Source organism: Harpegnathos saltator, unplaced genomic scaffold (assembly GCF_003227715.2).
Source record: "Harpegnathos saltator strain DR-91 unplaced genomic scaffold, Hsal_v8.6 scaffold61, whole genome shotgun sequence".
NCBI lineage: Eukaryota > Metazoa > Arthropoda > Insecta > Hymenoptera > Formicidae > Harpegnathos > Harpegnathos saltator.
In genome coordinates this window covers 509,728-527,216 of record NW_020230438.1, presented here as the reverse complement: position 1 = coordinate 527,216, position 17,489 = coordinate 509,728, and the positions used below count along the sequence as shown (strand labels likewise).

General features: G+C 40.5%; 1 protein-coding gene and 1 long non-coding RNA gene across 4 annotated transcripts; one reads left to right on the top strand and one right to left on the bottom strand.

Annotated features, from left to right (window-relative positions):
• Positions 1-1,103: 1,103 nt before the first annotated feature.
• Positions 1,104-9,868, bottom strand: LOC105182645 (protein takeout). Of its 2 annotated transcripts, none has more exons than XM_025304485.1 (6): positions 9,750-9,868; positions 5,319-5,359; positions 3,634-3,836; positions 2,721-2,892; positions 2,469-2,618; positions 1,104-2,261 (listed from the first exon to the last, which is right to left on the bottom strand). In XM_025304485.1, the coding sequence occupies exons 1-6, from the start codon at positions 9,851-9,853 to the stop codon at positions 2,107-2,109; spliced, it is 825 nt and encodes a 274-aa protein (XP_025160270.1). In that variant the 5' UTR covers positions 9,854-9,868; the 3' UTR covers positions 1,104-2,106. The 2 variants fall into 2 exon arrangements, with proteins under 2 accessions (XP_025160270.1, XP_011138541.1); XM_011140239.3 differs by lacking the exon at positions 9,750-9,868 and adding an exon at positions 9,403-9,718.
• Positions 9,869-14,381: 4,513 nt separating this feature from the next.
• Positions 14,382-16,919, top strand: LOC112589815 (uncharacterized). 2 transcript variants are annotated; one of them, XR_003113810.1, is made up of 3 exons: positions 14,382-14,553; positions 15,094-15,314; positions 16,553-16,919. It is a non-coding gene; the product is annotated as an uncharacterized LOC112589815 (long non-coding RNA). The 2 variants fall into 2 exon arrangements; XR_003113809.1 differs by lacking the exon at positions 16,553-16,919 and adding an exon at positions 15,622-16,156.
• The last annotated feature ends 570 nt before the right edge of the window (positions 16,920-17,489 follow it).

The following is a 17,489-nucleotide window of genomic DNA, read 5'->3' as shown; positions in this document are numbered from 1 at the left end:
CCGAGAAACATATTTTATATTTAATTGATCGCGCAGCGAGCGCGCGATCTCGCGAGAGCGCGGCCGCGGCGAGACGTCGTTCATTTTCACTCTCATTCGTGGAAAGTAACGAGACGTTAATTCGCATTCGCGGCAGGACGTGGAATGGAAAACGCGAGCTGATCAGCCGTGCTGATTTCTCGTTTACTTCGACAAACTGTTATTTACATCCTTCGCTTTCTTGCACACGTGTTGTATTGTTATCCTTAATCTTATTGAGCACGACAATACCCCCAAACTGTCGTCGTAATTTCTGCACGTGTCCTCACAATTCATTCTGCCACAATTCATTCTTATTTAAACGATCGTCCATTGTTCGACCATTGTATTCACGTCGCGTCTCTCCTTTTGGTCGTATCGCGACTTTCCTCGCGGAAAGTTCGAATGGACTTTGCGTGATTTCGACATGTAATAAATTTAACGTAATAAAGGATGATCGTCCTACGATTACATACCTCTCGGCATACTTCGCACGCATAATGATGCACCTTTAGTGTAACCTTTAGTGACCGAGAAAGTGGTGTACCGGAGCAAATTGTCTTCTTCTCGTATGAACAAACGTATGAACGCGGCGAGTCGGTAGAACGTACCGATCCAAAAAAGTACCGGCACCTACACTCTCGACAAACGTCGTCGTGCGTGTTGTCGTTCAAAAATTACGTTAATTAAATGTAGATACGTGAAATTACGTGATATCGTATCTATATTTAATTATTACAGTCGTGAGAGATACGTGACGAGACATAATTATGAGGTTACAGCTTTTCAGTCACGATACGTAGTAATTATAGTCCTCTCCCTTTTTTCTCAATATACTACTGTGATCGAAAAATAAGGTGAATTTGTTTATAAAATGAAAGATCTTTATTTATTCTTCCAAACCGATTTCATCGCCTTCAAAGTACTCCCCGTCCGACACACAATGCACTTATGCCAACGTTTTTTCCAATCATCGAAACAGTCAGAGAAGTCTTTTTCCGGGATGGCCTGCAATACTTTCTTCGATTCGGCTTTTATCTCCTCAATCGAGTCGAAACGGTGTGACCCCGGAGCGGTCTTTTGAGTTTGTTGAACAGCCAGAAGTCGCACGGTGCTAAATCAGGCGAATACGTTGGTCGTGGAACGATGTGGCTCGAATTTTTGCCGAAATGTGCTCGAAGAACCAATGCAAGGTGTGGGACGGTGCGTTATCGTGGTGCAAAAACCAAGAATTGTCTGTCCATAATTCTGGTCTCTTGAGGCGAATAGCTTCGCGCAAACGACGCATAACACTCAAATAATATACCTTGGTAACAGTTTGGCCTGGCGGAAGAAATTCATAATGCACAACACCGCGATAATCGAAGAAAACTTGTCAACATGAGCTTGATTTTTGAGCGACTTTGGCGCGGTTTTCAAGTCTTTCTACCACTTGTAAACATTTTTCTGCGACATAGCCTTATCACCAAAGGCCTTCTGCAACATCCTCAACGTTTCCGCGGCAGAATATTCATTCCGCAAACAACATTTAATGCAAATTCTTTGCTCAACAAAATCAGACATAGTAAAAATCGAAAAACTCACTTTTGTATGTTTACAAAAACACGTATAGCTCCGCAGCAATTGAATATATTGACATGAAACTCTGCATAGATGTCAAAGACAGTGCTACCAACCCACCGAAAAATAATTTCATGATTTTATAGTACCCGCGAAGTTTAAATGAAAAAATTCACCTTATTTTTTTATCACAGTAGTATTTATGTAATCCAACGTAATGGTCGATCTTGCTGAAACAAATAGTCTGATAGTCGCCCGAGGAGAAAGAAAATTTTTGCTTCACGTCAAACATGATCGCGATAGTTCGAGTGCATTCGAGTAAAAACGGTTGGACTCTCGGTGAATACTCTTATAGACTACAAATACACGCCCTACGTAAATATTATAATACAAACGAAGAATGAAAACAGAACAATTTGTAAAAATGCGTTCAACTTGTCGACATATAAAGTCGGCGATTATCATTGCTCAAGAATCAACGCGTAAACAATTCAGCCCGATTGATCCACGTTTAAGGATCGATGGTGGCTAATTATTCGGAAACAGTTCTTCATATGTGAAGGTTTGGGTGATTTTGTTGGCGATGTCCGTGAAGAGTTTCTCCAGGGAATTTTTCAATAAGGGAACTATCTCTTGCAGAATCACATCGTTGTTTTCGTTCAAAAGTTGGTTGGTTGCGTCTCCTAGTTTGAGAAAAATGAATTCATTGCATCTACAATTATATGAGACAGAGATAGAGAGAGAGAGAGAGAGAGAGAGAGAGAGAGAGAGAGAGAGAGAGAGAGAGGGAGGGAGAGAGAGAGGGAGAGAGAGAGAGAGAGAGAGAGAAGAGAAATATGCAGATTTATATCGTATAGAGAGAAAATATAAATCTAAAGATATGTACGTACCAAGAACTTTATCGCCATTAAACAAATTATCAAGTTCGAAGAAGGCTTTGCTTATCTTGATGTTGAATTTCATCTTGTCGAAATGCAAGTAAATATTGTTATCTCTGCGGACCTTTTTAGCTTTCATAATCACGTTACCGGAGTAGTTGTCTGTAAAAGGCATACGACAGATAAAATAAATTTGAGTTTTCTTCATTTCGCTGTCCTAAAGAGAAGCGACGGAGATTTACAGGTAAGAGCGGCGCAACTTACCGAAGTATCCGGTGAGATTCCCAACTCCGTCCAACTGAAGCAACAATATTCGCGCGTTTACTGAATATTTTCCCTTGAATTCCAGCTTCTTGAAAGTGAGGTCGTATGTGAAGACTAGTTTGTTTACATCGGTTTTTAAATTATGAACCTCGAACATGGACGGTCCTCTCACCTGTTCGCCGAATGTTTCATTAAGAGGTGTATGTATTGTTAACAAATTAGCTGACATGATACATGAGGCGATGAGCGCGGATTTTCTCGCCGAACGTTATGAGAATCGATGTAACTATTATATTTATATTAATACTCGTTACTTGCTTCACATGAAGTAAGAAAAAAATACCAATGTATGAGACACGTCTGGACACGTACGTATATAGAAATTTAATTTCATTGTTAATCTCAAATATTTCCTCCAGTGTAATATTAACATTTAATTGAAATCTGTCAATACCGAAAAATATTTACATGATGAATCGTTTTAAGTAAAGTTGCAAAAATTAGTATCTAACGAAAAAGAAAATTATAACGTGTGTGTGTGCGATTAGATATGGGACATGCTTTGACAATATTTTTAATATTTTCTTAAGAAATTTGATATATTTGTTAAGACATTTCTTACTTGTTTTATTCTGATTTTATCTTATAAGCGTTATGGTATTCAATCCGAAAATGATGAAGAATATAATTACAGGAATGCATTTTGCTATTAAAAAATAACATGTCAATGTTTATTCACAGTAATGTTCGTGTTGCATTTCGTCGACAATGTTCGAATTTAAAACGAGAAATCGAACGTGCAACTAAACGTGCATACATCAGTAACAATATAGCCTTAAAAAGGCTAAATTCGAATCTAAGTATCACACATGAGACAAGTTTCAACTGCTGATACAGGCCTTAATTTACCAACCTGTATATCTGTGAGGTTCAAATCGAGACTCGCGCTACTCGGGCCTCTTAACAAGCGTAAGTTATCCAACCTGAATGGTTCGATCGCTGGAACGTCCAGTTCCGGAATCCCCGTGGCTAGCTTCTCTCGTAAGTGTTCGATCGAATTGGCAATACACTTATTTATTTCAGGATCATTCCGATTGCATACCTTTATGTACGGTGCTGTAAAAAGCGCAAGAACGCTAATTAAGCGAGATTAATTAATTTTAAGTAAGCATTTTCAGGTGATTTTATAGAGTAATTACACAAATATACCACAATTGATCGATGACTCGATGAAGAAATAGATTACTCACTCGACCGAGAAAAATATCCGAAGTTAACAATCGGATATTTCGAATATTATTTTGTCAGTGTATCGCGATCGTGTTTGCCGAAGCTCTTATTCTCGCGATGCGAGAGAAGCATCATTAATTAATGTCTCATGAGTCATTGAGCAAGGACATCACATTTTTATCTTGTATCGATAAGACAAATGGTGTTGAATATTATGACGACGAGGAGATCGGGAAGACGGTAAAGTGCAAAAAACTGTTCGACTGGTAAGACTTTCGCTGCCACACTGGTGTTACTGGTGAAGAACTAATAAGTCACGTTTAGGTATTCTCAAGTGTACCGTAACATGCAGAGTCACGCACGGACAAGCCTTGAGATCAACAGTTATTGCGAGTTCAAGACCGTCAAGCTAGGATTGTACATCCAATAAAAGTAAGCGAGACGACAGTCACGCTCGAGAAGATTTAATTTCAATACAGATTACTAAACTACGTGCTACGTCCTAAATTTTTCTTTACTGGAACTGTTTCAAAGAACCGTGAAATTCTCGTTCGTATCGCTAACATCACGTGTCCTGCTTGTGCGACTTGTGCTGTATGCGTGTGCGACGAACGTGTTTTTTGTTACAAACAGTATTATTGTGTTTTATTGCTCGATTTCAGTTCTTAAACAGAAGGTATATCAAGAATTGTTTTTTTTCTTTTATAAAATATATGTGTATACATATGTAAAATATGTGTTTGTACATATACGTAATCTGTTTTGTGTGACGAAATACTCGGAAACTGAACGACTAATGACAACGTAATATAATTTGTGCTGGTGTGCTAATGAAGGAAAAAATTATTTTTCAACGAATCGGAAACCGCGACATGGACGAGTGCAATTTCGTTTATTACACATATTATATATAAAAATATATAGTAAAAGAATATAAAATGAATATAAAATGTGCGTTTGTGTCGAGAGTACAAATCGAAGGAATTTGTAAGACATATATATGCGTCCACAACATCGAAGAAAAATAGATTACGTTAACAGTCCACATGTAAATAATTAATTTTTTCTTTGCTATATTAAACGCTGCGTATCATATCGAGAACAGAGAACAGAGAACAGAAAAACCGTTCGTAATCTAGTGTTTGCACATTTGGAATATTATTGTTGTATAAACGATCTTGAAAACGATTGCATACATTACACTTGGTAAGGAGGTAAAATTAATGCGAACATAATTGTCATCATAAACGACACGTTTAGTTAATAGGATTGCGCGTAATCGAATGTTACGTGTCGCGGTAGAAAAGATTTATGTGAAGCATAACACAGTGATATTTTGTGTTAGTGATCGGTCGTAACGATACTCACGTATTACAGCAAAGGTCACCGCAATTAGCGCGCTGATGACGCTGAAAATACCACAGATGGCATTAGTTAGCAATTGAATAATTAATATGTTTAACTAAAAAAGTTAAATCGACCTTTGGAAATGTCGTCGCTGCTGGCAGCGAGTTCCTTGATATGCGCAGTGTATCTTAATCCATTGCTTATTGATGGCAAGCAATGAGAATTATTGCGTCGTATTATTAGCAACAATGGACCCGTGTCATTGATAGAAACTGTCACGTACGGTAACTCGTGACATTTTAATAAATAGTTACGCGACTAGCATTATTTACGCGATGTTTACAATGGTGGAGAAACGAGCTCGCCTGTCCGTCAGTCGGAAATGTAAGATTGCGTGTTCGAAATTTGCAAAAAAAAACACATGCTGGCTCGGCCAGATGAAGTTAATTCATGTCTTTAGCACATTAACTAAACTGTTGATGAGACGATATGTGAAGAAATGTCGTGGGATACCCTTTTCTTGTTTAAAAAATTAATAAATATACTATTTCTTCGAGTTAGAAATATAGAAGGTTCAACCCGGAGTGATCCCGAAATTTTGACGGCTATTTATACATTTTGCAGTTTGAAGCAAATAATTAAACGAAAAGAAAATTGGGTTGTATCTATCATGTTTCCTTTGTTCCTTTTTCGAAGACTACGCAGAATAGATATATTATAAGTTGTTACTGTATCGTGTTATTATATCGGACAAAAATGTTCGACTCGTATCAAAAAGGAGAAGAATAAAAATTGCGGAAATTGCGAAATTTCGCATTTTGAGTGATACCTGTGTGAAAAGACTAATCAATAATAGCTAGGATTATTTATACTTTTGAATGATTATGTTATTTTTCCGTAAAACATATTAATCCACCTGACATGTGTTTCTCTCATAATTTTGTGTGGAAGCAAAAATGTACGCAACTTTTCTGGTACATTACTAGGAAATGTGAAATTATTAGGAAATTACAAGAATATGTTTCGACGATTAGTGTCCGATTACGTCGATATCATATTACATGATTCTATTCCGGTATACTTTAGCGTCACATACATATTATCACTTTTCTTAGAAGGAATAATGCAAATATGATTTTATTGGGATATTATTATTAAAAATATCCGCGATTGCGATCAGTTGCTTAACAGTTTGCCGCTCCTGAGAGATGCAAATTTATATTATATAACAATGACGTCATGTAATATTAATTTGTTTTTACTCCATACATCGAGTAATTTTCAAAGACGACAAAACAAGTATGATGCAATTCAGCAAAAACTCTGTCTTCACATAGCGCTCGACAAGCATCTGTCATGCAAGAATCTGTTTACCAGATAGATTTTAGACCTTGAGTGAACAATAATTTATTTTTTGAAAGAATTGGATTTGGATTTGGAATATATATATATATATATATATACAAATATATATATATATATATACATTATATTTGAATGACTTGAAATCAACGAGAAGCGGTTAAATGATCGTAACGAAATTTCGTCCATCTTCTTTCCTGTAATTTCTGATGGCTCAATTCCAAGTCCAATTCTTTCAAAAAATAAATTATTGTTCACTCAAGGTCTAAAATCTATCTGGTAAACAGATTTTTGCGTGACAGATGCTTGTCGAGCGCTGTGTTAAGGCAGAGTTTTTGCTGAAGTTGCATTATATTGTACTTGTTTTGTCGTCTTTGAAGATTACTCGATGTACGGAGTAAAAACAAACATTAATATAATAATATGTATAATATGTATATTAATTAATATATATACTAATTTCAAATTGGCAAGAGTGAAGATCAGTCGAGCCTCAAGTGTGCAGAGTCGTAGGCGCATCCGCGCATGGTAATTTCAAAGTGATCAGGCAAAAACAACGAGAGATTTGTAAACAACGCGAAGGATACTTGATGGCATTGACGGGCGGTGACGTAAAAACACATGACAAAAGAGCGACACAAGGTTATAAATTTAAAGGTGATACGCACGGGGAATAAATTAGTGCTTCCGATTGGAAAGGCGAACGAAGCTGTATTCGAAACTGTATTGTTACGTATTCGATGTTTTCGTCGCTCGTATTCGTTGCATAATGCCACGGGAGAGAGCGAATAACGACGAGACTGAAAAGGAGAGAGTAGGAGAAGAAAGATTATGTAAAATCGAAATGAAAAAGAATGAGAAGGGGAAAGGATGGCTTTCGCTGCACGCGCGTTAATACTCGATGCGAGACGCTTGGCGCGTTTCTCGACATTTAATTCCCGCGTCTATGTGTGCGGTTCAAAAGCTCGTTCGAGTGAAATTTCTTCTCACATTTCGCGACACGTTTCGAGTATCGAGTATCCGTGTGAGTGCACCGAGAAAAGAACGAGAAAATAGAACGCAGGCTAATTACACGTTCGGCAAATGCGCGGATTAATTGCACGCTCAGCGGAACGCAAAATTTGCGCTTGCAAAATTAGGGCAAATCATACGTCACGTTTAACTTGTAACGCGACGAGCACTATCGCCATACATAGTACCAAACATAGTGTTTGGTCCGTAATTAAAGGTTTTTAAAGGAAATTATGACACGCTGAATGAACATCACGAAATGTAATTTGTCATTACGAGGCAACGATATGAGCCCATTCATTCGTATCTACTACGTATAATACGTATCTCTGATTGTATAATATTTAATTAACACGTTGAGAGTGAAAGAGAGATAGATGAGAGAGAGAGAGAGAGAGAGAGAGAGAGAGAGAGAGAGAGAGAGAGAGAGAGAAAATGTTATGTCACTCATATCGGAATTATGGGTGAGTTACTTGCAAAGGCCCCTCCTCATCTCTTACTTACTGATTAGAAATAATTTTACCAAGTGCTCTTGCACTATTTTTACCGAACACCTACAAGAATGAAAGTCGCGAATGAAAGCAATGAAGTATCACAAAAGTAGTCAAAAAATGAAGCATTAGCCGGACGTAAATTCAACTTGGCACATGTTAAATATATGATACCAACTATATTTATAATATTGAGAATTATACCGTCGTTATTCACGATCATTTTTGTCGCAATTATGTTGATCATACAATTATTTGTCGCTATGTACGATTACAATAGACACGACTAGGTACGGTAAATTATATCACGTATGTGATGTAAGATGGATTTCTCTTTCCTCCTCTCTCCCACTTCACAAACACGATATTGCGTTACATGTTTTTTTGCTTAAATACCAATGAATAATTTATAGTACGCATAGATGTAGCGATTCGCGATAGATTCACAGATCAGACAGCTTAATAATAATAATAGTGAATTATAAATAGTTCTAGGAAGCAAATAATTCGATAATCGCCGGCATTAAGATATAATAATAGAAGCCTGATGCACATAATGTGAACGTCACCGCTCATATGCATATATGCGTATGAATTATTAAAATTTTTGAATACACGTAACTCAATTACGTAAAGTAACGAGATGAAAGACACACTGTTAAAATTTCTGCGAATATTTCGCGATATCCTCGGCGAACATCCACGGTGCGAGTGAATTATTATCAATTACGAAGCGGTAAAGCGCTATTACGTCATTATTATCGAATAATTGACTATTGACGAATTATCATTAAAGAGTTATCATTAGGAAACATTAGACCGTTCCGATCACAGCGGTCGTCCGTTCGATCGCGAAAATTGAAGTTGCGAAACACGAAGGGTAACGCTGACCCACTAATCGATGTGATCGCGAGATTCGCTCGTTTCTCACGTCGCTTCGATTTTCACGTCGTAGCATAATCACCGACTATACAATAAGCACAGAGTACAACTCCACACACACACAGTATGGCTACAATAAACAACAATGGCAATAAATTGCGAGGCACAGCGTCTGGAGCAGCGTTTGCGCGCTTCACAGCTTCAATCGTCGTTGGCTAGCTTGACGTGGCGGGGATCATCGTGGCTATGTTGATTGACATGCAGACACGACGAATCGAAGCCGCGAATCGAACAAATCGCGCGAACAATCGGCAATCGATGATCGATGAAAGTGGCAAAAAGTGCCGCGATTGATTTACCAGGTGCAAAAGGCGGAAGCGTTCATGGCGCTGTTCAAAAATGATCCAAGGTTCAGTCACTACTGGCGGGGACGTCGCTTGTCAACGTTTAAAAAGAAGATGTGTGACGTTCGTATCGTATGTGCACCGATTAGTCTCCTAAGCCGTAGGTCGCTGGAGGAGTGGGAGACAGACGGACAGACCTCGGGTTTTTACACCTTTTCATTCGATCAGTTGATTGCCTCGTGCCACTTGCCGCCCATTGGTGCAACCCTGTTGTGTGTGGCTTCGACGATTAGAAAATGCACGAGAACGTATGTACGCTTCGAACCCGCTCCGTCGCGTATCACGACGTCGTTAGATCGTACTTTTCATCGAACCCGCCGAGTGGTAGCTGATAGCGAGTCGCGACTCTCCCCGGTCTCCGTGTCTGACTTCCGTTGCAGCCCATGTGCGGCTCTTGCGCGAACATGTTACCACGTGCTCGTGCTGTGGGTATACCCTTTCATCGCGACGCTGAAAAGCGAATAGAAAAGCGCAAGGCGCGATTCGGCCGCATTTTCACACGCGGCGTTCCCGCCGCTCTTACGAATCGGCATCGGCGTTTCGTAATGGCTCGAAACGCGTGCTCTCCTGCGCCAAGCTGCGCCAAGCTGCGCCAAGCTGCGCCAAGCTGCGCCAAGCTGCGCAGAAGCTGCGCAGAAGCTGGACGTGTGTTGCGGTTCGAATCTCCCGACCGTATGTATACTTCCGACGATGCGCGCCTCTGAGCGCCGTGATGCAGGGTGGAAAGAGAAACGGGGATGGAAGAGCTCGTCGTGTTCTCTCCTCGCTTGGAGACCGAGAGAATCTCCCTTAAATCTTGCCAAGTTGTGCTTGCGGTGCTTGTCTGAGACAGCAATGCGTTGACGCTCTCAGTGAGCTCACAGTTGCTCACACTGAGAGCGTCTCCGAAATATATTTCGGTCGGGATGTTGAAAAACTCGAACATGGTTGCTCGAGTTTTCCGCTTCCCTTCGAACCTTTTTGCCTGTATACGTTCCCGATAGAAAGATTAAATTGTTAATTTATTCCAACTTCCGCTACCATTTCCTGCATGTTTTATAACGGCACAGCGTTTTTTTACCTGATTATTTACATTCCTGATTTAACATTCCTGATTTCCGCTATGATACGAGCGCACTGATAGTGTTAAGAGTCGTCTAACGTACGTGCGAATAAGTAAGGCACGCAAGACGTAAGGACGGGCGTAGTATTGTATATAATCACATCATTAATATGCGGAATATATTGCAACGTATATGCCTTAAGTAACTTACTGGTAGCGAGTGCGTGCGTGACGATAATATACCGTAGCCTTTTAATCGCGGCTTCGCGCTGCAGACTTTGGAAGTGCCTCCTGTGGGTAATATTTGAAAGAGTAAATCCAGGCAGGAGAACAATAATCCTTAAGAAGCTTTTTAATTGAAACGTTGCGGAAAGAAGTTTTATAGGTTCGCTCTTTTAATATTTCGATACGATCCGATACGATTTTTTCCGCGATTTTATGTACGTTATTGAACTCATTCGTAAATATTGGGTGAGTGCAAAAGTTCGTGCGGAGTTTGTGAGTAAAAGTCACACAGTGATTAGGCAAACAAAAATCTTTATTCAATCAATGATATATTCTCCATCGTTTTCTATAATCTTTTCCCAACGTTCTGGCAGCATACGGATACCTCGATCATAAAAACTGCGCGGTTTAGATTCGAAGAACGAAGAGACGCCGTTTTTTAAGGCCTCCAAAGAGTCAAAGTTTTTTCCATTTAAATAATTTTGCAATGACCGGAACAAGTGATAGTCAGATGGTGCGATATCAGGAGAATACGATGGATGCGTTAAGACATCCCATTTCAGGCTCTTCAGTTTGCGCAGCGTCTTTTTCGAAACGTGTGGTCTGGCGTTGTCGTGATGAAAGACGACTCCCTTGCGATTTGACAAAATCGGACGTTTCTCTTTTATTTCTCGATTCAGATTGGTTAATTGGCGACAGTACTTGTCCGAATCAATCGTTTCGCCAGCGGGGAGAAGCTCGAAATAGATTATGCCCTTGCAATCCCACCAAACAGAGAGCATCACCTTCATCGGCTGCAAACTGGCCTTTGGCATTGCGTCACCATGCTCACCTGATTGTTTCCATGTCCGTTTGCGCTGAACATTGTTGTAGAGGACCCATTTCTCATCGCCCGTCACTAGTCGATCCAAAAACGACTCGTTATTGAGCCGCCCGAGTAAAGAAACGGCTGCAGAAATTCGCTTGATTTTGTTCTCGGTCAGCAAATGGGGCACCCATATATCGAGCTTCAAATCGAATCCCATCTTTTTTAAACGCCGAAAAGCGGTTGATCGGTCAACGTTTAGTGCTGTAGCAACTTCTTCTGTTGAAATTCGCGGATTATTGAGCACTAAAGTACGCAAAACATCGTCATCAATGTCAGAAGGTCGACCAGAGCGTGGCTCGTCTTCAAGGTTAAATTCTCCGCGCCGAAATTTAGCAAACCATTTTTCCACAGTTCGTTTAGCTGGTGCTTCATCTTGATAAACATCCTGAATGTTTTTTACGGCTGCGGCAACGTTTATTCCCTTCCGAAACTCGTAAAGCATAACATGCCGTAAATGCACCTTATCGATACTCATTTTTAAAGTGATATTTCTCGAAGCAGTTTGTATGAAAACAAATGATTTTTTTTTAATAACAGCTGAAGACGTCACCTTTCCAACGTTATACAATATGTAGATGGAAGTATTAATGACAACACTTTACGACGCTTATAACTCCATCTATTGAAACTCCGCACGAACTTTTGCATTCACCCAATATTATTTCCGAAGGGAGGGGGAAGATTTAACCGAAACTTAACTTTTCAAAACCAGAATTTTGTTCTCCCTCTCTCACATATCTCGGCAATTGATTCTCGATATAATACTTCCTGCTTCCCTTCGCAATTCTTTATATTTCACCGGACGCTCTTGAGAACGTTATATTCTGAGAAAAGATTCTTCTCCATTGCGCCGTCGAAAGATGCGGTTCGAGGATAACCAAGGACGATCCACGATTCTTGTGGTAGTCAGCGTGATAAATTTTCCGAGACCGCTCTATCGCTGCGAATGTGTCACGGTGTACTGATATCAGCGATATCAGCAATTTGAATAAATCTGCGAGAGCTATATGCAGAGTATCCGAGATCTTTTGGAAACGAAAAATTGTGAGGATTAATCAGATCAAACTAGGAAGAAAAGTCAAGTATCATTTTGCAAAAATCGCAATAGTTGGCAAGTGATCGCGCCTAGCGACAGATTCAAGATTCGGGGCTTATAGTCCAATCTATATTCATATCCATCGCTAGATACAATAGCCTATAATATAATTGTAGATTAAGTCATTCTGAAGAACCTTTACCATTTTGCGAATAAGTAAGCAAATTTTCAAGTTATCAATTAAACAAGTTTTTAGATGTAATCATTTTCAACCATTAATAATTTAATAACGGTTTTGCAAAAACCGTACTTGACTTTTCTTCTCTGATCAGTCTGATCTGAGTAATCTTCACGATTTTTCGTTTCCAAAACCGTCTCCCGGACACCCTGTATATACAGAGAACAATTTTTACTCGGAGCTCGAGCGGAGACACAGAGCGGGTTAAGGCAAACATAAAAGTCCTGTACCGTTTCGCGATATTCACGATAATTATATATTTATAGTTATTAATGGCAGAAATCTGAGGAGTGGGCGAGGAGTCGACATGGATGACTGGAGAAGCGTTGCAGCCGCTCGAGCCACAGCGCGGTCCAATCAATCTAGCAACTGTTGCGCGACGAGAGGAGGAACAACGTGCCGCGTTATTCGTTTTGTTTTATCGTCGTTTTATCGTCGTCGTCGTTCCTACGTCTCGCCGCATACCGCCAACAGTTGCTGGATCGACTGGGCCGCACTGTGGTTCAAGCGGTTGCGACGCTGATCGCTAATCATCCCTCGTCAGACTGCTGTGATTATGAAACCTCGATAATTATTGCGAATAACGGCAAAACGGTATGGCACTTTTTTTATGTTTGTCTTGACTCGCTTTGTATTTCCACGAGCTCTGTGTGTAAAATTGCTCCACACCAGCCGGGTCACCCGATCGCGTTTTTTACAAACGCGACATTTCACAGAAAAATGTTTCAGACAAAAGTTGTTGAGTAATTAATTAATTGGTAGGAAAAGATGATGTAATAAAAAATCGGGATTTCCATCTAAAAAAAAAAGTAACGATCCGCGGTGAATATCTCGCGGTAAGTGGTTGAATCGGTGAACAAAGGCCATCTGTAAACAAATCAAATCACAGTTGTTTTATGTCCCGTTTGAAGCCATACAACTTTTGTCTGAAACAACATCTTTCTCTAAAATGTCGCATTTACAAAAGAAAAAAAAAACGAGAAATCAGGTGACCCGGGTGGTCTGAGACATCCTGTATATCTCGACCTCGACATATCGAACTCGTTGGCTGTAATTTCTTTTCGTTTCCTATCTAAAATATGCCACCGATGATCCGGCGATCGCCGAGCTTCCTCCTACCATCCGGATTCCGGATTACAAAATGTCACATACGTCTCGCCGCAAGGAAGCTCGAGAAATGCCTGCGAGAAATGCCGAGGATCATTCGTCAAGGAAAGACGTTGCAGCTTGAAAATGCAGCTCGAAACATACCTCGAATCTGACGTAACGGATAAATTGCGGGCCGCCTGGGCGGCGTGGAAAACCTGGTAAACACCTGCTCTTTCTCAGCGCTGTCGTTAGAACGAGCAAAAATTGCGGAATGGGGCTGCTGCTGCTGCTGAGAAGCCGCGACCCGTGACAAAACTTGCACAGATTTTCATGTTTCTCGCACGCCCGTGCGCGTGCGCGAGCGGACAGCGAACGAGCCGGTCTCATGATCGTTTCCGTCTGCAAGTTCGCGATCGGGAAGAATATCTCTCGATGTCGTCCGCTCTCTGTAATCCGCCTGCGGTTCACGAGGGCATTGGCTCTCGCGTGGCAGCTTGTTCTTTCCTTCACGGCCTAGGCAAAGACTTTCGTTCGAGAGAGGTCACGCGGATAAGTCACACCGATCACGCACGAAGTGCCACATGTTTGAAGAAGGCATCGAGCGTTACGTAAGTTCATTCATTTCAGGTTACAAACGCGATGACGCGTTTTGCCTTGAGTGTAACCTACTCTGGCATGAATTGGCATGACGGGGATTCGTTGTGGCGATATTAACGACGCTGAGAATGTTGTAATTGGGATAATAGTATTATGTTTGATATTATGTGTGATTGGATCAACGTGCGCAAAACTTTCGCGATTTGGGCACGAAGAATCGGCGCGTCTAAAGACTTTTATATGCAAAAGTGATAAAGTGCCCGTGCCTTGTCAGAGGCTGTTCTCTCTCACCCTCGCCGTCTTTTACATCTTTTACAGTCTCGTGTTGTGTCTGAAATTCGATGAATCGCCGCGAGAGAGAAGAGAGAGAGAGAGAGAGAGACCATTTACCGACCAAGATAGCTGCAAAGTCATCCCGTATCATGACAATGCTGACTCACGTGACTCAAGTGCCACTGAGCAAGTCCTCTTCAGCTCGGTCTGCGAACTTCTCTCTCTCGTGCGACGATTAATTATCAGACTAGTCAGCGCGCTGTCGCAATTACGATTAGTTTCAGCTGCTAAAACAATATCCTGCGCAATCCGAGATGGCGTCTATTACCCGACGAAGCGTACCATTTTACCTTTCATCGTCTCAAGACTCAAGAAGGATTCAATAGTTGCTCGACAGATGGCACGAGATCGTTAGCGGCGTTTGCGTCTTCCCATTCAAAAATGATAAAATTTACAAAACGGAAAATGTAACAAGAAGACAAAAGAAATATATTCGCAGGTAGATTCGACGTTTGTAACGCAAGTACTTCAAATGAATGAATGGGTGGCATTGAAAAGGCATTTAAATATTCTCGCTTGAAAATTATGACAAAATCTTATACGAGATATACTTTCTGAGAATTCAATTTTAAAGAATGTATGTAAAATCACTCAGGCAAGAAATTGTTTGCGAATGAATTAAAGATTTCGCTGCTCCGCTCAGGCTGGTAAATATTTTCGAGGTTGAGCGGCACTCTTGCGTACGCAATCTTGCTCGTTGATAAGATGCAGTAATTATATATGTTAATTATGCGTGCTGTTCGTAGTTTTTTTCGCTGGAGCAACTCGAAACTTGCACCTACGCAAATCCATCGGACCACTAACAGGTCGCAGTAGCGGATTGTATTTTCGAAGCGCCCGCACATATAAATCGCAACAGCCTTGTGTTTATGTGCCAATTGTTAATTGTCAGATTTTCATTTTCATTAATCTATTACGATCGAAGTACTCATTTTGATCGTTCGTGTTCTTCCTTCTTTTCTATCTTCTTTCCCAACTATATCTCGTACGCATGTTCCAAAATCGGTTTCGAAAACTCTGACTTTAGTTATACGATTTTAGCTATTAATTTTGTAAGATTGAATAGAGAAATGGAGAGATTTTTATTACTTTTGTTATCTTACCGAATCTCTCAATCGTATGAATCAGCCGATCAATTAAAGAACTAACTCCAAGTTAGTTGAAGGCCTTGTAAGGCTTATAACCAAAGATATAATCAAAGTTTCCGAAAGCGATTTCGAAACAGGCTTTGTAAAAAGCACCGGGACAGCGAAATATCTCGAAAACTAAACATTTTAGACAGAAAATATTTCAGACAAAAGTTGTTAAAATTAATTGGTAGAAAAAGACGGTATAATAAAAAATTGGGATTTCCATTTCGGGCGCCATCTGTAAATAAAAAAGTGATAGTTGTTTTATGTTTCCCTTGAAACTATACAACTTTTGTCTGAAACATATTTTTCGAAAATACTCGGGTTTCGAGATGTTTCGTTTGTCCCGTTACTTTTTACGTATCCTACGTCAGTCAGGTAGGTAACACCTGGAACAAGGTAGCACCCGCAAGACAAGCTACGAAAAAAGTGTCTGCTACTTGTGACTGCAATCGCATAATAACAAAATCACAGCCAGGCGAACCATCTTCGCAATAAGTCTTACTACAACGTTAATAATGAAATTGCTCATTATCTTCTCCTCCAGGCAGTGGCAGTGGGTCTGTTCTTGCCTATGAGCTGCTGTGAGGAGCTCCATCATGTGGCTATACCATCAACAGCGCGAGCGCGATGAGTAAATCTGATGTGTACGTTGCCAAGTGCTTACCGATACCGTGTGCTCGTGATAATCACAATTCACGGCTATTTATAATCATAAATCATAAAGTAGATTTTCACCTGGTCATTCTGAATCATCAGCGCGCGCATACACACACACACACACACACACACACCGCACACACGACACTGTTGCCTGTAGTGTGGCTGAGTAACCGACCGAGTTCACGCCTCGTTTATCGACGCTTCTCAATTGGTTTTCACTCGCGCGTAGTTCAAACAACGTGGCTATCTGACGACAAGCGACTGCCTCAAGCTAGCCGCTTATGCAACTTCTTGGCTCTCGGCAGCTCTGTAAACTTTCCGATAGACAGCGTTTCCTAGTACGAGGAATTAAATGCGACATTGAAATAAAATTAACACGCGTTTGCGCGCCGGTTATTAGCGGAAAAGCGGGAGATCCTGGTACGAGATGTGTCGACGGGACGAACCTTTTTACCACGAACAAATCTTCATGACGCATCCCGTGTCGCGACCTAATGTAGTTGATCGCATGTTAAACACTAAGATCCGAACAATCGAAGATCCAACGAGACGTGGTGAAGTCGAGACCGTAATTTTATCGCGTATACGCGCGACGGTAATTTCTCGTACGTTTTTCGGGATATCAGATTTATTATGATTCGCAGTGCCGACTACTGCCTGGTAATAGCGGCATTGCGCAATGGCGCAAATGATTAGTTGCGAGAGGTAAACTGACGAATATATTTATTGATTGCTCCGACACATAAAAAATTTACTCGGCAAAAAATTTTCTCCTATCAAGTATCCAGTATCGCGACTATTGAGTGCCGCACTTCGACCAA

What these genes read in the sequence shown, in the direction of transcription:
- LOC105182645 (XM_025304485.1), bottom strand. Translation starts at nt 9,853, where the DNA reads ATGTTCGCGCAAGAGCCGCACATGGGCTGCAACGGAAGTCAGACACGG. An exon ending in GAATCTCACCGGATACTTCG is followed by an intron (nt 2,619 to 2,720) that starts GTAAGTTGCGCC and finishes TGCCTTTTACAG; the next exon opens with ACAACTACTCCGGTAACGTG. An exon ending in TAATGGCGATAAAGTTCTTG is followed by an intron (nt 2,262 to 2,468) that starts GTACGTACATAT and finishes TTCTCAAACTAG; the next exon opens with GAGACGCAACCAACCAACTT.